Source organism: Mesoplodon mirus (genome assembly GCF_964341445.2).
Source record: "Mesoplodon mirus genome assembly, chromosome: 9".
NCBI lineage: Eukaryota > Metazoa > Chordata > Mammalia > Artiodactyla > Ziphiidae > Mesoplodon > Mesoplodon mirus.
In genome coordinates, this window is record NC_138985.1 from 27,971,624 (window position 1) to 27,997,762 (window position 26,139).

A 26,139-nucleotide genomic window follows, 5' to 3' on the forward strand; every position below is an offset into this window, starting at 1 on the left:
GGAAGCCCCCCTCACCATCTTATGCCATTATATGAGGTTAGTATCGTTGGGGGCATTGGGACTGTGACATTACTATTGTATTTTAACAGTTTTTGGAGTATCTTAGAAGCTTGATAAATGTGATTAATAAATGGATGGCTTTAAAATCCATGGCAAGTCTTGTCATTTCTCCACCAGATATGCCTCACTTTAAGGTTAGGGTAGCTGAAGTCAGTTAACTTTAGATTTGAGGTCTTCATCTGCCAGCAATGAGACCTTAAGGAAATTATAGAGCCCTATGTAGCCTTGCTTTTCTCCTCTGTAAAATAAGATGATGCTATTATTCCCGGACTGCAGTGGGACCGTGAGGAATAAATGAGACCATGTGAGATGAGAGATAAACAGGACAAAACACAGGAGTGTACGTTGCCATTGCACTTGGCACGTAGGAGGCGCTTGACAAATGTGAAACTTTGTGTACTTCTGCTTTCATATCTTTTGCCTTCAGTATAAGAAAAGAAACTCTCCAGAGGAAAATAAAGCCTATTGTTACATCAATAATCTTTAGGAGAGACGTTGACTTGTCAAGTTATCTCTTTGATAGAGAGAACAGAGAGAAGGATCTCTGAGCCAAGTTGATGCTTCATCACTGAAAACAATGAGGTGAATATCCTGGCAATTAATTGACATAAAGAATTACCCTTTTTCTTTTTAAATTTGGGAAGAATAACTTACTAGTCTTCTCCAAAATCTTGTCATTGGTCTTTTTTTTAATTATACAATTTTTTTTTTTTTTTTCTTTTTGCGGTATGCGGGCCTCTCACTGTTGTGGCCTCTCCCGTTGCGGAGCACAGGCTCCGGATGCGCAGGCCCAGCGGCCATGGCTCACGGGCCCAGCCGCTCCGCGGCATATGGGATCCTCCCAGACCGGGGCACGAACCCGTATCCCCTGCATCGGCAGGCGGACTCTCAACCACTGCGCCACCAGGGAGGCCCCTAATTATACAATTTTTAAAGGTTATTTTCCATTTACAGTTGTTATGAAATATTGGCTTTTTAAAAATTAACTAAAGCCTTTATTGTGGTTTGGTGATCCTGTGCCAATTTAGAAACCATGGATGCTGATTAATGCAGAGTTCTCTTTTTCATGCAAGTCTCTGGTTGGAAACATCACATGGTTGGTTGATGCTGCTGTTCACTGCTTCAGCCTGCTCTAGTCTATTCTTGGAGGGTTTTCTTCATCTAGGAGTTGATAATAATTGAAGTGTAAAAATCTCTTGGAGAAATGTGTGCCCAGCTTTCTGCATGGATCCTTAGCTGAGGTTTGAGATCTAGGGGCATCAGGCAAAGAGATGGTGTCTCTCAGGGAAGGCGGAGGCCTGGGCACCCCCATCGCCAGGGGAATGCGGAAAGGGAAGGCTTCATGATGTGTGTGCCTCCTTGGAGAAAGGGGTACAGCTGGTGAAGCTGCCTTCACATCTTCCAAGGTTTCCACTTCTGGAAAGTTCTGGTCATGAGAGAGAAATCAAAACCAAGAGGCAGGTCAGTGAAATGAGAGTCACTGAAAAGCAGCCCATCATACAGTCTGGGACTTGGGAGGTCTGTCCTCTGGTGTTCAGTCAGGAGTCTGGAGTCAGGGTCTTTTGTTTAGTTTAGAGAGGATTGCATTTGGCATATGGGAATAAAGATAACTTATCAGGATGTGAAAAACATCTACTGTAAAGGATGCTGGGCAGGAGATGGAAGAAATAAAAAAAAAGCATTGTGAAGAATGCAGTTTGGTCAGGAAACCACAGACTGTGGAGGTTATGTCTTTCCAGTTGCAGCATTCTGACACCGTGTGCAGTTTAACGTAGAACCCAGTTTGAAAGCTAGTCTTGCCCAACAATAGATTTTCGGGGGGGGGAGCGATTTTCATCCTTTGCCTTTGTAATTACCATGTTTCATGTGTTTGCGGTGCAAATACAGGACGGTGCCCAGACATGTGTGCACTCACATGTAGATAAGGAAAGTGTGTAAGACAGAGGCCAAGAACACCTGTCATAGGGTACCTGCTGGGGTGTCTCTACCACATCCTTTCTGAAAGCACTGTTTGCACACACACAAAAGGGCTGGGGCTGGGGCTGGATATGCCCAGTACGCGTGCTGGGGGTTGGAAGGATGGGACCTGCGGTAACAAGAATCAATATATATTTACGGCGGGGGCGAGGGAGGCGGGTGCGCGGAGGCTGCAGGGCGGGGCAGCGCTAATGAGCGCAAGCCCGTCTTGTGGTTGGTTCGGGAGTCTGGTACCCACAGAGGAGCAGGCAGGGAGGGAGGGGATGCGGGCGGGAGGATAAAGCGATGAAGTGCGCCGCGTTATCGCGCATCAGGCGCGGTTGTTGGAGCAGGAATACGGTGCGTCTCTGACCCAGCCGGCCCTCTCCTCGCGCACACACTCACCAAGTCATACGCGCCCCTCCGCCGTGGCCGTGGACGCCGCTCTCCCCAGGCACCAGGAGCTTTACGAGAGCGGGTGAGCGCCCGGGTCATCCCCGCCCCCGGCAGGTCCCCAGCGTCCGGCGCGCCAGGCAGGGCACGTGCGCCCCCCGGCTCCAACCTGAGCGCGGATGGGAGCATGATCTGTGCCCAGGCCGGGGCTGCCAAGGTAAGCGGGCTCCGGGCGGGGACTCTACCTACCGCCCCTTCCCCCGCCCTCCTCTGGGCGGCTTCCCCGCCGCTCCCGAGGCCCCGTCAGCGCCCTCCCTCCCTAGGGCCCTGGATCCACCCTCCTCCCCACCCTCTTGCTTCTCCCGCGAGGTTCAATTGTCAGCTTGGGGCGTGCCGCCACCCGGGTTGGGCAGGCATCCCCGGGTGGCGACCCCGGCTTGGGTACGGCGGGCACACCGGGCCCTCCTGCCGGGCACGCAGAGAAACAAAGAAGCCCCCAAGCGGGTTCGCGGCGCCTCTCCCTCCCTCCCTCCCTCCCCGCCGGCGCCCTCCCAGTGGTGAGGAGGTATCAGGGGAGGGGGCGGAGAGACCTACGTAATCCCCCTTCCCAGCCCACACCCACCCCTTGTGAACCAAAGCCCTGGATTTGGGGTTTGCCTCGGGCTCCCTTTTGGGTTGGACAATTGTGTCCCAGGCAATGCCCTGGGTTAGCCGAGCGAGCGCCCGCAGCCCCGCAGGTGCTCGCTGGTGCTGGCTCAGGGGGCGCGTGGCAGGTGCGGCCCCTGCTCCCCTGGGTGGTGGCAGGCGGGGAGGTTGCGCGGCGCATCCAGGCTGCTCCAGCGCCGCCCCGTCCCCGGCCGCTCAGCCGGGCCTGCCAGCCGAGTTTCAGCTGGAGCTGCCGGTCATTTCGCCTACCGTATTGCGACCTGCACACAGGCGGGGAGGGAGCCGCTGGGAAAAACGCGTCCGGTTCATTTTTGGCTGGAGGTGCGTTTGTTCCTGCCGCTACATTCCTGGATCGTGACAGTGCAGCAAAATCCGAGGGCTCAAACCTTGTGGCCCCTCCATCACCCGTTTCTCCAGGGCCTTCTGATTGCTCTGCGTCTTTGATGTCCCGGCCCCTTGGCAGATTTGCAGTGTGAGGGTGCGTGATCTGTCTGTCTGTCTTGCAAACAGAGGCTGGGCATCCTAAGTTCTTCCTGCCGAATTTCAGCGCGTGGGGTGATCTGGCAGGGACACAGGCTGCAGAGCTGCCCGGTTTCTTGTGGTTCCAGGCACAGCGCGCCCCAGTCTGCATTGGGCTGACACCAGCTAGCGTGTGGGGATTTTCCTAGTTGCTGAAGATATTATTTGACGTTGCTGTAGTTGTGTGCCTACTTCTCTTGGGATCTGCAGTGGTGCAAGTCTCCTCTTGTTTTTATTTTTTTTCTCTTTGAAGAGGGAAAGCTGTGTTCAGCAGAAATGGATACAGGAAGAGCAGCATAGCTCAAAGACCAAGGGAGGCAACGTCTCTCTTTTCCTGGAATTTAAACGCGATTTAGGAGGGCAGATGCCCTACCCGAAAAGGCCAGCCTTTAAAGACCCCGGCAGTGTCGTGGCCCAAGGCATCTCAAAGCAGGTGGCCAGATCTGCGTTTTTCATCCGCGGACTAGCTCCGGCTGTGGCTCTTACGGTAATTCATCCTAGATCGGGGATTCATTTTGAAAATGTGTGTTTTCCACTAAGAAGGGATTAGAGTCCACATGTCTACCCTGGTATGATGTGTGTGTCTGTTTGGTAGAGAGATAGAGTGTGGTAGAATTTCCTGTTGTCCCCTCCTGTTTCCTCCCTCCTCTGGAGTGTGGCATTGAGACACCATAGCACTATTTTAATTCCTAGATACAGGCATGTCAGACTTCAGAGTGTTTTGCTTAATAAACCATGTTCTGACTAATTCTGGGATCCGAGGCTAGTGCAAGTTGGCAGCTTTGTGGAATGCCGGTTGTTTTTGTCTGGGGTACTTATTTCATGAAGGCGAATCACCTAAGTTTGTTCAGACTGTGACATTACTGGCTGGGTAAGGAGACCACATCCCAAGCTGGAACAGCCTATCAAGGCATCAGTATTGAGGGACTGCAGCCGCTGAGATGTGTGCGCATAGCATCACTTGGTTCCTTTTACACTTCTGGCTTATAAGGATGGGTGTTTTCAAAGACTGTTTTAAGTTTTACCTTCTACGGTACTTGCATCAGATATGACTGTTAATATAGGAAATGCTAAAAGGCCAGATGTGACCATGGGAGGGCAGGCCTCTGCTGTCCCCTTCTTATCTGTAACGTAAGTTGGACTAGTTGATTTCTGTGGTTCCTTCCAGTTCCAGCATTGTATGATAATGGTAAGAGAAGTAAGAAAAGTCACCCAATTTAGCAAGGCTAACTATAGCCCAAAACTATACGAGCAAACCACGGGTTGATTATAGAATTTATGGTTTATTTTGACACCTGCATTTTTTTAACCCCAGCATCTGCATTTTTCCCATAAATGCAATTAGCCAACAATTCAAACAGGTCATTTTTCTTTCCGCTATATCAAGAGATTTAATGGGGATTGGGGGGACAGAGAAGAATGTTGAATTAATTGGATAACAGATTTTCTCCTTATTGTGGCTTCATTATCGATTCCTGTCCCATCTCTTGTGGATAATCGAGAATGTAGCTTATTTCCGATCATTGATTTTGTTTGTCTGCTTTGAATGAAAGACTCTGGGTAGCTGTTTAATCCTACATAGCAATTGTCAGTAGCATCCAACTTACTTTCCCTGATCGAATTTGGTGTTGCTCATAAAACTTGCTAGGACTGTTGGCTGTTATAAAAATGATAAGGCAACAATTATTTTAAACAGGCAAGCAAAGTGTTTTCATGTGCTTATAGCAATTTTTACAATTTAGGGGTAGTTGGGGTATTTGGTTAATGATATATGCTCATCCACACAATTTTCCCCAGTAGTGTGCTCTCTTTTTTTCTTTTTTAAGTTATGAACAAAATAACATCCTGGAATAACAGTACCTGCCGAGCATAATGTGTCACTTCCGGTCTTGTTTTTCCACAGCCTTTTCGTCCACACTGCTAAGGCATCACCTATCATATTGCAGTTACATGAGTTGTGAACAGGCACAGTCCCCTGGTGTCACTCCTGGTGAGCTTCTTGAGGACAAGGGTGTTGTTAAATTCATCTCTCATTTCTCTGGCACCTCAGACTTTGCCCTGAGCACGGTGTGTTCTCAGGAATATTGACTGAGTGGGTTTCAGGTCAGGAAAATATCCTCTACTTGTTTAAGCAGGAAGTAGGTGGGAATTCTTCCCTTCGTGAATCGGATGGACGAATCAGAGAGGTTATGTAAGACGCTGAAGGGAACCAGTGGGCTGGGACTCAAATCCAGGCAGAGAGAGGTTCCAGCCCCACCCTCAGTAAAAAGCCACGTAGACTGCAAGTTCAGATCATGCAGGTTGGTGCTCTTTATTTTTTGTTTTATTTTTATTTTTTTAAATCTTTTCTTTTTTACTTATTTTTATTTTATTTTTTAAACTAAAAGCATTTAAAAAAAAAACTTTTTAAGACCTGGATTGTCCATTTTGACAAATCGAGCTGAGACAGAGAGAGTGGAGAAACCCCAAGCTGACCACTGCTCTGTTCTTGGTGTAGCCTTAGAAGGAAATGTGTCCAGCCCAAGCACTTTGTCCTCTTACCTGCATGTACACGGAAGGGATGAGCACCCCTCAGCCCTCCTTCTCTCCACGTCTTGGTCCCACCACCCAGAGCTTGCCAGGATGATGGAGTCATCCAGGGAAAGCCACTGATGGACCCATTGTTTGTTCAAATCACATTTAACCACCTTCAGCTGAGCTTCTGAAACAAGCCAGCAGTTAGCCCATAGACAACCCTTGTTGCTGGCCAGCCCACCCTGACGGGATCTCCCATCAGAGAGACCCCTGCTTCTCTCCCATCACCTCCTTCCTTTCCATCTTAGAAAACAGGACAGGTTATGGTTAGGAAACCAGGAAGTTAAGTGCCCACGTGTCATTTCTAAAATTCAGTCCTGGGCATGTTTGTTGTTCATAGACTTTTAGAGAAAAAGGTGTGATATATTCAGAGGGGTGTTTAACAAGACACTTTTCCTCTCTGAGGTTTACTTTCTTCTTCCTTAAAAGTAGGGAGTTGAACCAGGTAATCCCAAAGGATTAACACCATGATTCTGTGATTGTTTTTCTTGGTTTATGCAATTGTGTCAGTTGGAGAGCAAAAAATATCAGCGAGAATTTAACTTTGTGATACATAGAGTAGAAATACTTAAGGCCACATATGTCGGCTTCTGGTTATCTCATAATCCCTTTGAGCCTTCTGTTAACACTCTTCTTTATAAGTATAGTAATTCTTTCTTATTTGTAAAACTTGCTGTATTAAAGGCAAAGGTTTGTGGCAGTTCCTGATCCCAGTGAGGAGGGCAGTGGTGGAAGAACACACCATCTCTAAATCCTGGATCAAACGTTTAGAGTTTTAGGGTTTGATGGTCAAATGTTCCAAGAGCTACTGTAAAAGCATTTTTATTCTGGTCATTGAATGTGTCTCCCAGCTGAGTAACTAACTCTTGCATTCAAAAGTATTCCCTTTTTATGGCTGAGAAGAACCTAGGGGTAAGACAGGAATAAAGACACAGACCTACTAGAGAATAGACTTGAGGATATGGGGAGGGGGAAGGGTAAGCTGTGACAAAGTGAGAGAGAGGCATGGACATACATACACTACCAAACGTAAGGTAGGTAGCTAGTGGGAAGCAGCCGCATAGCACAGGGAGATCAACTCAGTGCTTTGTGACCACCTAGAGGGGTGGGATAGGGAGGGTGGGAGGGAGGGAGACGCAAGAGGGAAGAGATATGGGAACATATGTATATGTATAACTGATTCACTTTGTTATAAAGCAGAAATTAACACACCATTGTAAAGCAATTATACTCCAATAAAGATGTAAAAACAAAAAACAACAAACAAACAAACAAACAAACAAGTATTCCCTGAGGGCTTCCCCGGTGGCGCAGTGGTTGAGAGTCCACTTGCCGATGCAGGGGACACGGGTTCATGCCCCGGTCCGGGAAGATCCCACATGCCGCAGAGCGGCTGGGCCTGTGAGCCATGGCCGCTGAGCCTGCGCATCCGTAGCCTGTGCTCTGCAACGGGAGAGGCCACAGCAGTGAGAGGCCCATGTACCACACACACACACACACACACACACACACACACACACAAAGTATTCCCTGAGATTCATCCAGCAACGTCCCTTTCCATTTCTGTCTGCTTCCCATTTTGCTCTTTCTTGGTTTTTTTCCTCCTTAACTCTGCTGATCTCCTGTCCCACCCATAAAATATATGCCTCTAGTAGCACTGCCCACCCTGCCCCACCAAATGCAGGTGTCGAAGCCTCATAACTTTCCTCCTTGTCGCAGCCTTTCCTTTCTTCATGAGCTTTGCTTCTCAAGTTAAGATACAAAGGGGGGTAGAGGCAGACATGCTCGTCAGCTCATTGGGCTTATAGTAGTCGTGTGTGCCTCACAGACTTTCTGACCACCGGGTCTTTCTGTCTTAAAGCCTCCTTAAGCACTTCAGGAAACAAAGCACTAGATAGATGTTTTATATATCTCACTCCATAATATTTGGATGTGTGGGTATCGGTAAGTGGCTGTCACGTTCTATAACATGGGCACTGTAGGGAAAATAAATAGTTGGTGTGGGATGACAATAATACCGCTGCTTCTTGGCAAGATATCCCAAGGACCACTAAGCTCCCAGGTCACTGGAGAAAACATCTGGATTCCATAGCAACAAGTGATGTGTGCTGTTCACAGGATTAGTTCAGAACCCACCTGATTTACTGGCCCCAAGTTTGAAGCACACGGGAGGACTGAAAAATGAGGAGATATTGTACAGACGGGCTCTGCTGGTGTTATCAGGCATCTATGGCATTGCAATATCTTGGGGAGAATTCAGTGGCTGGAGCTTAAACCGGTATTGGAGGGGGGGCAGGTGGGGAGAGCTGGGAAAGGACGCCATCTGTGCCCATGATGACGAATGTTATCATGGAGACTTCATGCGGGGTCCCTTTTATATATTTAGTAGAGCAGATTTTCCCTTTCACACTTTCTAGATCTATTTGTATGGCACAGATGTCAGGGAAATATCATGCGTGTGAAAAAAAAAAAAACAAAAAACAAGGACCAGAATTCACATCCACGGCCGCGGATTGTAATTCAATCACTTTGTCCTTAAATCGACACCCATTTAACTTGTACAAACATTTCCTGCTTTTGTTTTCGGGGTTTAAGTCACAGCAGTTTCAGAAACAGAAATCTCAGTCCTACACATTCTTGAAACTCAGAGATTCAGGTTAAGGGGAGAAAAAGATGGGGAGACTAGAAATAAACACATTAGACCTTGCTTGCTTACTGTCAGTAGCAAAGCTAATGGACCCACGAGCTATTCATCATCTTCCTTCCTGTAATACACTGACCAGCCAAAAAACTACAGAACACAATCAATAGATTTTTATCCTTAAAAGGACTTCCCTTTTTCTTTACTGTTATTCTTAATCGCCTTTGCCATAAAAACTTAAAACTACTTAATTAACAAATGTTTCCCTCTATTTTGAGCACAAGTTATTTTTGTGGAAACACGGGGTTTCTCCACTCTCTCCATCTCAGGCTGTTAAGACACATATTAATGTATAATGTTTGATTTAGACAAATAACACATTTAACACATTTAATCTACAGAGACACAGATGTAGAGAATAAACATATGGACACCAAGGGGGGAAGGCGGGGGTGGGGATGGTGGTGGTGGGATGAATTGGGAGATTGAGATTGACTTATATACACTAATATGTATAAAACAGATAACTAATAAGAACCTGCTGTCTGAAAAAATAAAATAAACATGTAGATTATGAAGCAAAGCAAAACAAATACCCACCGTGCAGCCTGAGACCAGAGCACCGTCCGTTCCTTTGAGGCTCTCTTGGTGCCACTGTCTCATATCTCCCTCGGCCTTTCTCGGCAGCACCCCAGCCAGGCTCCTGTCCCCATCCATCCCTTCCACTCTTCCCATGACAGTCACCAGTGCTGTCTGCCCTGTGGAGGACAAGACGGTTCTCCATCTCTCAGCCGCATCTCACACCGAGGACCACTCCCTCTTTCTCGAGCCCCTGGCTTCTAGGACACTGGGTTTTCCAGGTTTTCCTGATGCCTCTTTGGGTCTTCTTTCTCAGGCATTCTTGATGGCCCCTGAAGTTTTATCCCTACTGACCTACTGAATTTTGATCTCTCCATGATGGAATTCTGCAGGACTTGGCTCTCAGGTCTCTTCGTACCTATATATTCCTGCCTTCTGTCTCAATACTACCTTCATGCTGATGACCGTCAGGTTGTTTCCTGAGTCCTGACTCATTCCCGGAATGCCCGACTTGAATATGCCACCACCAGCACCTCCCCGTGAATGCCACGCATTCTTAAATTCATAGTGCAAAACACAACTCCGGATTTTCACTCCCCAAACCTGCTTCCCCTCCAGTGATCTCTGTAAGCGGCAGCTCTGTTTTTCCAGTTGCTCAGGCCAAATGCCTGAGTTCCCTGACTTCTCTCTCTCTCTCTCTCTCTCTCTCTCTCTCTCTCTCTCACCCAAATCTAGTTTTCAGTAGATGATTCTTCTTCCACCTCACCCACTCCATCCAGGACCACCACCCCTAACTAAGCTACCACGATTGCTTGACTTTTGCACTTGACTCCTAACCAGTTTCCTGCGTTTCTTGCCCATCTGCAATCTAGTCTCTATACAGCAGCCCAAGTGATCATTCACTCACTCAATAAATATTGACTAAATATCTTCCATGCGTCAGGCATTATTTTAAATGTTGGCATGTAACGTAAACATGACACAAACAGTCACAAATCCCTGTTATATCTTTGTCCACAATCCCCCAGTGGTTCCATCCTGCTCAGAATGAAATCCAGACCCCTTACTTGGCCTCCAAGGCTCTATATACCTGGGCCTACAGCTCCTGCCTCACTCTCTCTTCATCCTGCTCACTGGGTCCCAGTCCCCAGTCTCGTGTTCTTCCTAGAACATGCCAGACACATCCTCATCTCACATGCTGTTCCCTCGACCGAGGGGATCTCTCCCAGCTCCCTGAACTTGCCCCCTCAGTTAATGAAATAGCAAACCTTCAGGAAGGCTTTCCTTGACCCTCTGTTTACACTGTGCCATCTACCTCCCCTCTTTCCTCACACCTCTTAGGACCACCCACTTTGTTATGTATTTTCTTTTTATTTTTTGAATTTTATTTTATTTTATTTTTTCAGACAGCAGGTTCTTATTAGTTATCTGTTTTATACATATTAGTGTATATAAGTCAATCTCAATCTCCCAATTCATCCCACCACCACCATCCCCACCCCCGCCTTCCCCCCTTGGTGTCCATATGTTTATTCTCTACATCTGTGTCTCTATTTCTCCCTTGCAAACAGGTTCATCTATATGATTTTGCTAGATTCCACCTATATGCGTTAATATACGATATCTGTTTTTCTCATTCGGACATACTTCACTCTGTATGACAGTCTCTAGATCCATCAACATCTCTACAAATGACTCAGTTTCGTTCCATTTTATGGCTGAGTAATATTCCATTGTATATATGTACCACATCTTCTTTATCCATTTGCCTGTCGATGGGCATTTAGGTTGCTTCCATGACCTGGCTATTGTAAATAGTACTGCAATGAACATTGGGGTGCCTGTGTCTTTTTGAATTATGGTTTCCTCTGGGCATATGCCCAGTAGTGGGATTGCTGGATCATATGGTCATTCTATTTTTAGTTTTTTAAGGAACCTCCATACTGTTCTCCATAGTGGCTGTATCAATTTACATTCCCACCAACAGTGCAAGAGGGTTCCCTTTTCTCCACACCCTCTCCAGCATTTGTTGTTTGTAGATTTTCTGATGATGGCCATTCTAACAGGTGTGAGGTGATATCTCATTGTAGTTTTGATTTGCATTTCTCTAATGATTAGTGATGTTGAGCATCCTTTCATGTGTTTGTTGGCAATCTGTATATCTTCTTTGGAGAAATGTCTATTTAGGTCTTCTGCCCATTTTTTGGTTGTTTGATTTTTTAATATTGAGCTACATGAGCTGTTTATATATTTTGAAGATTAATCCTTTGTCCATTAATTTGTTTGCAAATATTTTCTCCCATTCTGAGGGTTGTCTTTTCATCTTATTTATAGTTTTGTTTGCTGTACAAAAGCTTTTAAGTTTCATTAGGTCCCATTTATTTATTTTTGTTTTTATTTCCATTCCTCTAGGAGGTGGGTCAAAAAAGATCTTGCTGTGATTTATGTCAAAGAGTGTTCTTCCTATGTTTTCCTCTAAGAGTTTTGTAGTGTCCAGTCTTACATTTAGGTCTTTAATCCATTTAGAATTTATTTTTGTGTATGGTGTTAGGGAGTGTTCTAATTTCATTCTTTTACATGTAGCTGTCCAGTTTTCCCAGCACCATTTATTGAAGAGACTGTCTTCTCTCCATTGTACGTCCTTGTCTCCTTTGTCATTTTGTATCCTTCTACTTTACCAAATTCATTGATTAGCTCTAGTAGTTTTCTGGTAGCACCTTTAGGATTCTCTATGTATAATATCATGTCATCTGCAAACAGTGACAGTTTTACTTCTTCTTCTCAAATTTGTATTCCTTTTATTTCTTTTTCTTCTCTGATTGCTGTGGCTAGGACTTCCAAAACTATGTTGAATAATAGTGGTGAGAGTGGACATCCTTGTCTTCTTCCTGATCTTAGAGGGATTGCTTTCAGTTTTTCACCATTGAGAATAAAGTTTGCTGTGGGTTTGTCATATATGGCCTTTATTATGTTGAGGTAGGTTCCCTCTATGCCCACTTTCTGAAGAGTTTTTATCATAAATTGGCACTGAATTTTGTCAAAAGAGTTTTCTGCATCTATTGAGATGATCATATGGTTTTTATTCTTCAATTTGTTAATATGATGTATCACATTGTTTGATTTGCATATATTGAAGAATCCTTGCATCCTGGGGTAAATCCCACTTGATCATGGTGTATGATCCTTTTAATGTGCTGTTGGATTCTGTCTGTTAGTATTTTGTTAAGGATTTTTGCATCTATATTCATCAGATATTGGTCTGTAATTTTCTTTTTTGTAGTACCTTTGTCTGGTTTTGGTATCAGGTTGATGGTGGCCTCATAGAATGAGTTTGGGAGTGTTCCTTCCGCTGCAAATTTTTGGAAGAGTTTGAGAAAGATGGGTGTTAGCTCTTCTCTAAATGTTTGATAGAATTCAGCTGTGAAGACATCTGGTCCTGGACTTTTGTTTGAGAAAGATGGTGTTTGCTCTTCTCTACATGTTTGATAGAATTCAGCTGTGAAGATATCTGGTCTTGGACTTTTTTTTTTTGTTGGGAGATTTTTAATCACAGTTTCAATTTCATTACTTGTGATTGGTCTGTTCATATTTTCTGTTTCTTCCTGGTTCAGTCTTGGAAGGTTATACCTTTCTAAGAATTTGTCCATTTCTTCCAGGTTGTCAATTTTATTGGCATAGAGTTGCTTGTAGTAGTCTCTTATGATGCTTTGTATTTCTGCGGTGTTCGTTGTAACTTCTCCTTTTTCATTTCTAATATTATTGACCTGAGTACTCTCCCTTTTTTCTTTCTTTCTTTTTTTTTTTTTTTGAGGTACGTGGGCCTCTCACTGCCGTGGCCTCCCCCGTTGCAGAGCACAGGCTCCAGACGTGCAGGCTCAGCAGCCATGGCTCACAGGCCCAGCTGCTCCGTGGCATGTGGGATCCTCCCGGATGGGGGCACGAACCCACATCCCCTGCTTCGACAGGCAGACTCTCAACCACTGCGCCACCAGGGAAGCCCGGAGCATATATATTTATAATAGTTATATCTTCTTGGATTGATCCCTTGCCTTGATCATTATGTAGTGTCCTTCCTTGTTTCCTATAACATTCTTTATTTTAAAATCTATTTTGTCTGATATGAGAATTGCTACTCCAGCTTTCTTTTGATTTCCATTTGCATGGAATGTCTTTTTCGATCCCCTCACTTTCAGTCTGTATGTGTCCCTAGGTCTGAAGTGGGTCTCTTGTAGACAGCATATATATGGGTCTTGTTTTTGTATCCATTCAGCAAGCCTGTGTATTTTGGTTGGAGCATTTAATCCATTCATATTTAAGGTAATTCTCAATATGTATGTTCCCATTACCATTTTCTTAATTGTTTTGGGTTTGTTTTCATAGGTCCTTTTCTTCTCTTGTGTTCCCCACTTAGAGAAGTTCCTTTAGCATTTGTTGAGCTGGTTTGGTGGTGCTGAATTCTCCTAGCTTTTGCTTGTCTGTAAAGCTTCTGATTTCTCCGTTGAATCTGAATGAGATCTTTGCTGGGTAGAGTAATCTTGGTTGTGGGTTCTTCCCTTTCATCACTTTAAGTATATCATGCCACTCCCTTCTGGCTTGTAGAGTTTCAGCTGAGAAATCAGCTGTTAACTTTATGGGAGTTCCCTTGTATGTTGTTTGTTGTTTTTCCCTTGTTGCTTTTAATAATTTTTCTTTGTCTTTGACTTTCGTCAACTTGATTACTATGTGTCTTAGCATGTTTCTCTTTGGGTTTATCCTGCCTGGGACTCTCTGCACTTCCTGGACTTGGGTGGCTATTTCCTTTCCCATGTTAGGGAAGTTTTCGACTATAATCTCTTCAAATATTTTCTTGGTACTTCCTCTCTCTCTTCTCCTTCTGAGACCCCTGTAATGCGAATTTTGGTGGGTTTAATTTTGTCCCAGAGGTCTCTTAGGCTGTCTTCATTTCTTTTCATTCTGTTTTCTTTATTCTGTTCCATGACAGTGAATTCCACCATTCTGTCTTCCAGGTCACTTATCCATTCTTCTGCCTCAGTTATTCTGCTATTGATTCCTTCTAGTGTAGTTTTCATTTCAGTTATTGTATTGTTCATCTCTGTTTGTTTGTTCTTTAATTCTTCTAAGTTTTTGTTCTTTAATTCTCCTAGGTCTTTGTTAAATATTTCTTGCATCTTCTCGATCTTTTGCCTCCATTCGTTTTCTGAGGTCCTGAATCATCTTCACTATCATTATTCTGAATTCTTTTCCTGGAATGTTGCCTATCTCCACTTCATTTACTTGTTTTACTGGGGTTTTATCTTGTTCCTTCATCTGGTACATAGGCCTCTGACTTTTCATTTTGTCTATCTTTCTGTGAATGTGGTTACTGTTCCATAGCCTGCAGGATTGTAGTTCTTCTTCCTTCTGCTGTCTGCCTTCTGGTGAATGATGCTATCTAAGAGGCTTGTGGAAGTTTCCTGATGGGAGAGACTGGTAGTGGGCAGAGCTGGCTGTTGCTCTGGTGGGCAGAGCTAAGTAAACTTTAATCCACTTGTCGGCTGATGGGTGGGGCTGATTTCCCTCCCTCTTGGTTGTTTGACCTGAGGTGACCAAGCACTGGAAGCTACAGACTCTTTGGTGGGGCTAATGGTAGACTCCAGGAGGGCTCATGCCAAGGAGTACCTCCCAGAACTTCTGCTGCCAGTGTCCTTGTCCCCACAGTGAGGAGAGCCTCCAACACTAGGCGGTAAATCTGGTTCAGTCTCCTATGTATTCACTACTCCTTCCCCCTGGGTCCTGATGCACACACTACTTGTGTGTGCCCTCCAAGAGTGGAGTCTCTATTTCCCCAGTCCTGTCAAAGTCCTGTAATCAAATCCCGTTAGCTTTCAAAGTCTGATTCTCTGGGAATTCCACCTCCCCTTGCTGGACCCCCAGGTTGGGAAGCTTGACATTGGGCTCAGAACCTTCACTCCAGTGAGTCGACTTCTGTGGTATTATTGTTCTCCAGTTTGTGAGTCACCCACCCAGCAGTTATGGAATTTGATTTTATTGTGATTGTGCCCTTCCTACTGAAACTGTGCACCTCAGATTTGGACTTGAACCCACAGGCCGGGACTTGAACCTGACCAAAATCCTGACTGGGACTAGAACTGACACGGCTGGGACTCAAAGCCAGCCAAAACCCACAGTCTTCCAACTGAGATCACACACCTGGTTTCATGACTTAATGAAGCTCAGGTTCTTGATGTCTCATTGAAGAAAGAATTCAGTGAGAGACAAAGTGATAGGTAAGAAGTGGATTTATTTAGAGAGAAACACACTCCACAGACAGAGTGTGGGCCATCTCAGAAAGAGAAAGGCACCAGGGTATGGGGTTGTCAGTTTTTATAGGGGTGGGTAATTTCATAGGCTAATGAGTGGGAGGAATATTCCAGCTATTTTAGGAAGGGGTGGGGATTTCCAGAAATTGGGCCGCTGCCCACTTTTGATCCTTATGGTCAGTCTTGGAACTGTCATGGCGCCTGTGGGTGTGTCATTTAGCTTGCTGATGTGAGCTTGCTGATTCTGAGGCTCAAGGTGTAGTGGTAAAAGTTGACTCATCCACCATCTTGGATCCATTTGGTTCTAATCAGTTTATGTCATGTCCTCTGGCTATGTCATTCTTTCAAAGGTTGTGCCCTGCCTCCTTCCCTCCTGTTTCACTACCGTCTCATTTCAGCTTCTCCTTTGTCTTTGCATGTGGGGTATCTTTTTTGGTGAGTTCCAGTGTCTTCCTGTCAATGATTATTCAGCAGATAGTTGTGATTCTGCTGCTCTCACAAGAGGGAGTGAGCGCATGTCCTTCTACTCGGCCATCTTGAACCAATCCGTTGTTATGTATTTTCTTTCTTATGTGTCTATTGTCTGTCTCCCCTTCTAACTTGTAAACTCATTCAGTCAGGGACCTGTCTCTTTGCCCAGTGCCTGGAACAGTGCTTGGAATATACTGGACATCCTTTACAGGATAAAAATCCCCTTAGAATCTGCTGGATTCGAGTTTGGATGGTATTTTTAGGCTTCTGGATCCTCTGAGAATACTTTTTCTTTTCCGTAACTATTTCCCCCACTCCTCAAGGTGGGCATTTTGTTGGTACTGGGTCTCTGTGTTGTTTATCCTGGCCAGTGTTCTCTGACAGTTAGAGCTCCAGCTTGTCTTTGCTTCCTCCTCAATATCCAACAGGCAGCCACTTGTCACTCAGTTATTGTTGAATTGGTCCCTCCTATTTTTTTTTTTTTTTTTTTTTTTTTTTGCGGTACGCGGGCCTCTCACTGTTGTGGCCTCTCCCGTTGCGGAGCACAGGCTCTGGATGCACAGGCTCAGCGGCCATGGCTCACGGGCCCAGCCACTCCGCGGCATGTGGGATCTTCCCGGACCGGGGCATGAACCCGTGTCCCCTGCATCGGCAGGCAGACTCTCAACCACTGCGCCACCAGGGAAGCCCCCTCCTATGTTTTTGTTTTGTTTTGTTTTTTAGCATCTTTATTGGAGTATAATTGCTTTACATTGTTGTGTTAGTTTCTGCTGTATAACAAAGTGAATCAGCTATACGTATACTTATATCCCCATATCCCCTCCTATGTTGTTATTGTTGTTGCCAGGACTTGATAAAACTGCTCTCTGCCCTCTGGTCTCTGCCTCCTCTGGGCCACTTGACTTTGTCATCTTCAATGTGAGCCTGTCATTCCTGTGTTCAAAACCCTGGGAGCCACCAAAGTCTATGCAATAAAGAACCAGCTCCCCAGGCTGGCCTCATAGGTCTGTGGGTTGTGACCTGCCCTGTGCCCAGTGTACCATTTGACTTCAGCGACAGCAAAATGGATCTTTTTTCCATTTCTCTAAACATGTCTGTGCTTTCCTATAATTACGTACCTTTTTCCTTATGCTTTTTCTACTCTTAGATTCCCCACTCCTCTATAAACCTACCCATTTTTAAGATCTATCCTAAACCTCACCTTGTAACAGAAGCCATCACTCAGTCTCCCAATAGATATGACTCTCCCACACTGAGCTTCCTCTGTGATGGGTATCATTGTATGGTCGTGACTAACTCTCCTGCCTTTTAGTCTCCCTACCAAATGATGACTCCCCAAGGTTAAGACTGTGTCACATTTATCTTAGTATCCTGAAGACACTTGTCCCAGTATCAGCCACTGCAGGTACTTCTCTGAACGTTAAATGAATGAGTTGAGAAGGTCTGTATTTTATTACTTCTAGAACAGCATTATACATCATGTGTGCATCCATGGAATGCGTATCATAATGGTACGTAGAACAAGGAAGAGGTGAACTCTACAGGACAGGAATTTCTATCTGCTTTGTTCATTGATTCTCCTAAGTGCCAAGAACAGTGCTCGGTAACAGAACACAATAACTATTTAAAGACTGAATGCAGTTTACAGCTGGATGGCATCTTCAATTTCCAATATCCTTGTTATATGAATGAGCAAAACTGTGGACTGGAGAGGCTCTCCTGAGATCACACAGCTGGACAGGGAACTTGTTTTCTTCCATGAATAGTGTCAGAGCTGAAGTAAGAATGCCTGTTATCCTTTTCCAACAGTGGTGATGCTCACCACTGTTGCTTCCTTACCAATACTGTGTGAGGGACTTCCTTCTTCAGAAGAAGCCTAACTTTTTAGATCATTTGAAAGAGGCAACAAAGTAGACACAGCAGAATTCCAAAGGACTCGGAGACTCTGCAACAGGAGACAACGTGTATTTGTTCCCACACTGGTTCTCTTTCTGCTTGTGTGGTCCATTCATTTTGCAAATGCAGATACCTGAGCAGATGTGGACCCTTGACTTTGGTGGGCTGTGCTTGAGACTCTTGCTTAAACTTGGATCGATGAGGTGGTCAGTGTGTCTCAGAATCTCTGCAGTGGTAGAAATAATTGGCAGTGAAGTTATCCACTCACAGTTTCAATGGGGGTCTTATTGGCAATGCTACTCCCCATCTTTACAAAACTTCCAATGGCAACCTAGCACAGTTTCTGATGAGATATCTCCCACAGGAACTTTGTGAACATTCACCATCCTTTTGTTGGAAGCAAGTAAAATTTATCTTTCTTAGAAACATACATTCAAATCATAATGTGACTTCCTTGAGAAAAAGAGTTGAAAGTCACAAATTGTTATTTTCATCCTTTTCCCAGGATAGAGGAAAAATATCACCATATGCATACTGTCACACAGAGTGAAGTAAGTCAGAAAGAGAAAAACAAATATTGTATATTAACGCATATATGTGGAAGCTAGAAAAATGGTATAGATGAACTTATTTGCAAAACAGAAATAGAGACACAGATGTAGAGAACAGACGTGTGGATACCAAGGGGTGGTGGTGGGATGGATTGGGAGATTGGTATTGACACATATACACTACTATGTATAAAATAAGGAACTAAAAGAACAGACTGTATAGCACAGGGAACTCTACTGAATGCTCGGTGGTGACCTAAGTGGGAAGGAAATCCAAGGAAGAGGGAATGTAAGTATACATGTGGCTGATTCACTTTGCTGTACAACAGAAACTAATACAACATTGTAAAGGAACCATACTGCAATTAAAAAAAGTTAAAAATTAGGGCTTCCCTGGTGGCACAGTGGTTGAGAGTCTGCCTGCTAGTGCAGGGGACACGGGTTCGAGCCCTGGTCTGGGAGGATCCCACATGCCGTGGAGCACCTAGGCCCGTGAGCCACAACTACTGAGCCTGCGCGTCTGGAGCCTGTGCTCCACAACAAGAGAGGCCGCCATAGTGAGAGGCCCGCGCATCGCGATGAAGAGTGGCCCCTGCTTGCCGCAACTAGAGAAAGCCCTCGCACAGAAACGGAGACCCAACACAGCGAAAATAAATAAATTAATTAATAAACTCCTACAAAAAAAAAAAAAAAGGTAAAAATTAAAAAAATTTAAAAAGAGGAGGCTTTAGGCTTCTAATGAGAAATTTGACCAAGTGACTGTTGGATCACAAACAAAAATAAAAATCCATTATATGTATGTATACACACGTTTATATATGCGAATATATAGAAATATATATAATAGAAATATATGTATATATATTTTAAATCCTTGTAAACTGTTTTCCAGTAATTTTCAATTACTCATTCACTCAGAAGACATTTCTTAAGCTTCTATGAGTATTTATGTTGTGTGTATAGTACAATATATACATACAATTATATGAGTATTATAAAAGTGTTTTTGTTGTGTGTGAGATTTTTCCATCCAGGCAAATCTGCTTACAGTTTAAGGTGAAAATGTGCAAAAGACGGGCTTCCCTGGTGGCACAGTGGTTGAGAGTCCGCCTGCCAATGCAGGGGACACGGGTTCGTGCCCCGGTCCGGGAGGATCCCACATGCCGCGGAGCGACTGGACCCGTGAGCCATGGCCGCTGAGCCTGCGCATCCGGAGCCTGTGCTCCGCAACGGGAGAGGCCACAGCAGTGAGAGGCCCGCAAACCGCAAAAAAAAAAAAAAAAAAAAAAAAAATGTGCAAAAGACAAAGCAGAATTAAATCCCTGCCATGGAGAAACATCTAGTTGTAGAAGGCAAACTGAAAAAGTTGTGTCCTTTAAGAGTGATTATTTTATTTTTCACACTATTAATGGAGCATCTATTATATACCAGACAGTGGACTGAGAACTGGATTACCGTGGTGAATAGATACACAGTCACATTCTTAGAGTGAAGTCCTCAAATTTACAGTATTGCTTCCTGGTCATTAAACAGACATCACCCTTGCCGGGGCCTTAGAACTTACTTACTATGATATTCTTTGATTAAGCTTAATTTTACCAAAATTGAATGCTCCTGTCATTGATCTCAGGCACCTTAGGGCCAAGACACTGAGTCTGTTACCTGAGAGCTCACTGTTGTAGGAACATGCTCCCCTCCTGACTTGAAGCTTTGCCACAAATTTTCCTTTTCCCACTGATCCAGAGAATCTTCTGGAACAAGAAACACTTTTCTTTTCTTATCATACTCGCCACCTGCTCTGGACCCACAGGCTCCCAGGACCAGGTGAAGTGAATGGCCTGGCTTGGTGCACAAGTGGTGTCTGATATTCACAGACTACACTGAATGCCAGGCCCCAGCCTGCTTGCCTACCTTATGCTGTGAAATAGTGATATCGAAGCTCTTCAGGTGGGGTGGGATGCTGGTGGGGAGGGGAGAGGAAGCAAGATGACCAAAGGCCAGATGCTTCTCTCTAGAGGTCTGTATCTTGCTCTTGCTTTAATGGTGTAGATGATGCTAACCTGGCATAGTTTTTAGTTTCTTGGAGAAAGCATTGAATGAAGCATTTCAGCTGGATAGAGAAAGTTCAGGGTTTACAGCAAGAGAAATAAAACAAATCTAAACCTACATTGTATGGGAGTGGGAGTGATTGGGGAGGGTAGGAATTGGGTAGGAGAAGTGTCAAGCGCACCCATAGTTCTGTGGTCCTGACCTCTCCCCTTTTCCAGGGTTCATTTGTCTCTACTGAATAGTGTAATGGATGTGCTATTTTTACAGAAACATTAAGCTTTGGGACAGGATTTTTTTCTTAATTTTTAGAACTCTCGCCTTTGAAATTTCATTTTAGAGGCAAAAGAGTGAATGGCTTTGTTTTTACATTTAGCATATCTTGGTATGAATTTGCAAATTGCTTTTGAGAGATCCAGATATTTTATTTTTCAAATCTATTTTGTTTCAAAGTGTTATTAGCAGGTGGAACTCATGACTTCAGGCATTTTTCAGGCAATGAACTCAGTGAGATTTGAAAATTAGCTAAGCCATTTATAGATTCATGGAATGCTGGCTGGGCAAGGAACCTAAGCCATATCCCACTTAACCCCCTAATATTTCACGTGATGAAACAGCCAGCTCCAGGGTCACAGAACTTACATTTGTTAAACCTGAGATGGGAAGCTGTCTCTGGGCTCCTGGCTCAGTGTTCTGCAGCATTCTTTGCTAGCTCATCTAGATCAGAGCGGGAAACTTGGATATCCTTGGGGTCTGGGCAGATGTGGGTTTCAGGGTTGGGGGGATGGGTAGGGGGACTGGACCAGGAGCTCATGCTTGTTAGTCAGCTTCAAGCCAACTGTTGGCATGTGGATGGTGATCCAATGTTAGTAATTCTTCTGACTTTTCTAAGAAAACCAAAAGACTGGATATTTAAGAGAAATGTTATGATTTCAAGATTTTTTTTACTAAGTGAATTCAATGATTTTACAATACTCAGTGGGCCCATCCAGGCATAACTGTAGATCTCCAATTTGCAGCTTCTCCTCTAGGAAAACTGTGTTTTGAGGATTTCTAGGATGGAAAGAAAGGACCATGATCATGGCTTCAAATATTTAAACTCTGAAAGGTGGCAGAGGTACTTGCTCCAAGTCCGGAAAAAAACTAGTGGGCAGAGGATTTTGGCTCAATCATAAGTATTTTCTGTTACTCAGAATTATTTAAGAGGAATGTGGCATGAGCGTGCCAGGGTGCCACTGAGCAGAGGTCACTGGGCCCTTTGTTGGGATGCTGGATGGAGGCCTAGGGTACCGGCACTTTCCACGACCGACTTGGTGATAAATTCCAAGGTTGTTCTCTAACTGGCTTTGCAGTCATCCTGGGAGTCTCCTGCAGCCTCAGTATGCCATATGGGAAATGGGCCAAAAGCTTTCAGGGCAAATCCAGTGAGATAAAATTATGCGTATATAGCTCTCATTCTTTCTTTTTCATATAAAACCCCATCAGCTTGATTCCTTCTACCAAGGGACTACTTCCTAATTTCCCCATAATTGCTCTGTTCTCTCTTGTCCATGAAACATTGTGCAAGCCTTCTTCACCTTCTACATCCCCACCCACCACTAGGAAAATTCCTCTTTTCTTGATTTTTGCTATACCACCTCAAAAAAAAATTTTTTTAATACAGCATGTATTTATCATTATCTAGAGCAAGGGTCTGCAAACTAGGGCTAGCTTGCCTCCTGTTTTTGTACAGTTTTATCAGAGCACAGTCACATCCATCATTTATATGTTTTCTATGACTGCTTTCTCTATGGCGGAGCTCAGTAGTGAAGACAGAGATCATAAGGCCTAAAAAGCCTAAAATATTTACTAACTGGCCCTTTAAGAAAAAGTTTACTGACCCCTGATCTATATGAAAATGATTATACCAGATAGGTAATCTGAAAACAAGAACATGTACAAAGGAGAAAATAACAACCACCTGCAATGACCATATGTAACAACCGTTGGCGTTTCAGTGTATTTTAATGCATATATACATTATAAAATTGAAACCACACTATAAACACAATTTTATTTTCACATAACAGCAGATGAATTTTCTCGTCATACAATATTTAATATTCTACATCTATGCTATTTTAATTGACTATATAATACTCCATGTATATATCTATTATGCAATGATTTTTTGGGGGGCTGCACCACCACCAGCTTCTGGGATCTTAGTTCCAAGACCAGGGATTGAACCCCAGCCTTCAGCAGTGAAAGCATGGAGTCCTAACTACTGGACCACCAGGGAATTCCCTATATTATGCATTGATTCTTATTGTGGTATTTGAGGTATGTTTTGCATATAAAATTTTATTTAATCCTTCTAAGTGCTTATGTGGGAAGTATTATTAACTCCATTTTACAAATGAGACCTGAAGTGTTTCTGTGGCCAACTCACACACCTCTCTGACAAGCGACCCTGTATTTTCAACCACTCAACTCTTACTGGACACTGAAGTTAAGGTTATCCTTTTGTTTTGTTTTTGTCAGGGGATTGCATATTAGAAATATTGCATTAATGAATATCAATGTACATAAACCATTCGTTGCATTTCACATTATTCCCACAGAAATGATTCCCCAAAGCAGAACTGATGGATCTAGAGGTACATTGAGGTTTCCTTAAACGCACTGAAGAGTTGCTTTTCAGAAAAGTTGTAACAACATATGCCATATACCGACGGTCTGTGAGGTGCCAATCTCCAAGTATTCAGTACCAAGTACTATGATTTATCCATTTTATTTTTGCTCTTTTGTCAAGGAAAGAGGGGTGCTGGAGGCTGTCTCTCTGCAGGTAGTTGTGACCAGGTGACTCCTCTGAGGGTGACTTCTGGGAAAGATGTTTTATCTGGTTGAAACATAACAGGCTCGGTTGGCACAAGTCTTTTCCCTTTGCCTTTCCACTTCTTCCAGCCGAGGACAGGAAGCTGCAGGCTAGGAATAGCAGGCAAAAGGAAAGTGGCCTGGGGTCCTGGGTCCCTCTGTGTACCTCACGGGAAAAATACCCCAGATTATGAAGTGTCTGATGCTGGGGATCTGACACTCAGGCAGGTGCCATCCTATCCACTTCCAGTGAAGGGACAAAGGGACAGTCAGGCTGTTTCTGTAAATCCTCTATACCTGTATTTTACCAATACCTCCTCCCCAGGCAAGGTCTTGGTGCTTCTTTTTCCAATTTGTATGAAGTCTTTATTATTATAGATATTAACTCTATCATATTTGATGTGGTTGTAATATGTCTTTTAATTTTATTTATGATGACTTGCTGATTAAGCTGGTGATCTTCAGATGTCTGCAACAAAAGCTACAGTTGGTCTTCACAATTAATAATAGGGACAAATTCCTGTTTCCCAATAACCTGTCACTTAGTTGTATTATCCTCCACTGTTTCCCTCTCAGAATCCGTTATCCACCGGAGACTGCAAATCCGTGACTTTCCAATGATCTAATTCCTTCCACGTTTATTAGCTGCAATTCTTCTGTGAAAAAGAGCTTTCCCTTTTTTTCTTCTCTCTTCTTTTGGGAGGAGAGAAATCACTGCGTCCTAGTAGATTTTTATTTACTCAGTGTGATATAATCAATTAGAGTTGTGATTCTACTTGATCCTCAAACTAACCCAATTTTGGCAAGTGGGAGCTTTTAGGTTATTTGAAACACAAGAATTCAATTTCTTGTGTAGATTCCATATATAAGTGATATCATATTTGTCTTTCTCTGTCTGACTTACTTCGCTTAGTATGATAAATTCTAAGTCTATCTAGAATATATTTATTCTTAAACATGAACAGAATGAGTTTTCTATTCATAGATTTGGAAGGAAAACATATGTTTAAGCAACTTTGAAAGAGGCTATTTTCTGAGTCTTTTGATTTCTGGGGGGTATATTTCTCTTCTATAAATAGTTTTTGAAATGTGACTATTATTTTTGTGTAATAACTTTTGCCCCAAGACTCTTGAGATATTATTTTGTGATTCTCTACTTTTGGAGATCATGGATAAGTTTGAGGATAGCCTCAATTTATATTCTTTCCAGGTAATCTTTTTTTAAAATTTGATTGCTTGGATACTTTTAGGATTTAAAAAATAGAATTAGAGCATTTTGCCAAGATATCCAGGAATATAGGTCTTTCTTGCTATTGTTTTTATTGGACTTTACTGGAAACATGTTGAAATCTTCTGATTTGCATTGGAAGAACTCAGCACAGGACAATATTCGTCTGTATATTTTTGTGACTTGGCTCTTCTCCTTTGTCACTCAACTCAGGACTTTTGTTATAGGCTGCTCTTTGTCAACGGATATCCCCTCTCTCCTTTTTCTTTACTCATAGAACTCTGTTTTAATTTTGGAATGGTCTCAGTTTAAAAGCTCTATTTCCCAGTCTTCCATGCAGGTAACAGTAGTTATATGACATAACTGAGTCCAGTGAGATATATTTGGAAGTCATTGGGTGGGGGCCTCTGGGGAAGCTCTTTAAGGGAAGCCGACTCATTTGGTATGCTGCATTTGCTCTTCCTTTTCCTCCATATTCAATCTGGAATGTGGTTATGGTGGCTGGAGTGCCAGCAGCCATCTTGCAAGCTGGGGAAGAGAGCCACACATTAAAGATGGTGTAACATTAAAGATGGAGAACAGTATGGAGGTTCCTTAAAAAACTAAACATAGAACTACCATATGACCCAGCAATCCCACTACTAGGCATATACCCTGAGAAAACCATAATTCAAAAAGAGACATGTACCAAAACGTTCATTGCAGCTCTATTCACAATAGCCCGGAGCTGGAAACAACCTAAGTGTCCATCATCGGATGAACGGATAAAGAAGATGTGGCACATATATACAATGGAATATTACTCAGCCATACAAAGAAACGGAACGGAGCTGTTTGTAATGAGGTGGATAGACCTAGAGTCTGTCCTACAGAGTGAAGTAAGTCAGAAAGAGAAAGACAAATACCGTATGCTAACACATATATATGGAATTTAAGAAAACAAATGTCATGAAGAACCTAGGGGTAAAACAGGAATAAAGACACAGATCTACTTGAGAACGGACTTGAGGATATGGGGAGGAGGAAGGGTAAGCTGTGACAAAGCGAGAGAGAGGCATGGACATACATACACTACCAAACGTAAGGTAGATAGCTAGTGGGAAGCAGCCGCAGAGCATAGGGAGATCAGCTGGGTGCTTTGTGACCGCCTGGAGGGGTGGGATAGGGAGAGTGGGAGGGAGGGAGACGCTAGAGGGAAGGGATATGGGAACAGATGTATATGTATAACTGACTCACTGTGTTGTAAAGCAGGAACTAATAAAAAATATAAAAATAAAATTAATTAAACATAACTAACTAAATAAGAAGTTAATTATGGAAATTAAGGTGCCTAGAGGACAGGGCTGGGACCAAGATGTAATTCTCCATAAAGGAATAATCACTAACTGTTTTAGATGGGCAAGA

At 43.6% G+C, this 26,139-nt stretch overlaps 1 protein-coding gene across 2 annotated transcripts in view; it reads left to right on the plus strand.

The window, feature by feature from the left end:
- Positions 1-2,569: 2,569 nt before the first annotated feature.
- HECW1 (HECT, C2 and WW domain containing E3 ubiquitin protein ligase 1) overlaps positions 2,570-26,139 on the plus strand; it is a gene marked incomplete at both ends in the record, with an annotated part of 618,153 nt that continues 594,583 nt past the window's right edge. Inside the window, one exon of one of the 2 annotated variants that reach the window (XM_082632477.1) lies at positions 2,570-2,626. In XM_082632477.1, the coding sequence (XP_082488603.1) occupies positions 2,597-2,626 (30 nt within the window). Of the gene's footprint in view, positions 2,627-3,958; positions 4,082-26,139 lie in introns of those variants that run through there. The other variant, XM_082632476.1, reaches the window with a different exon arrangement.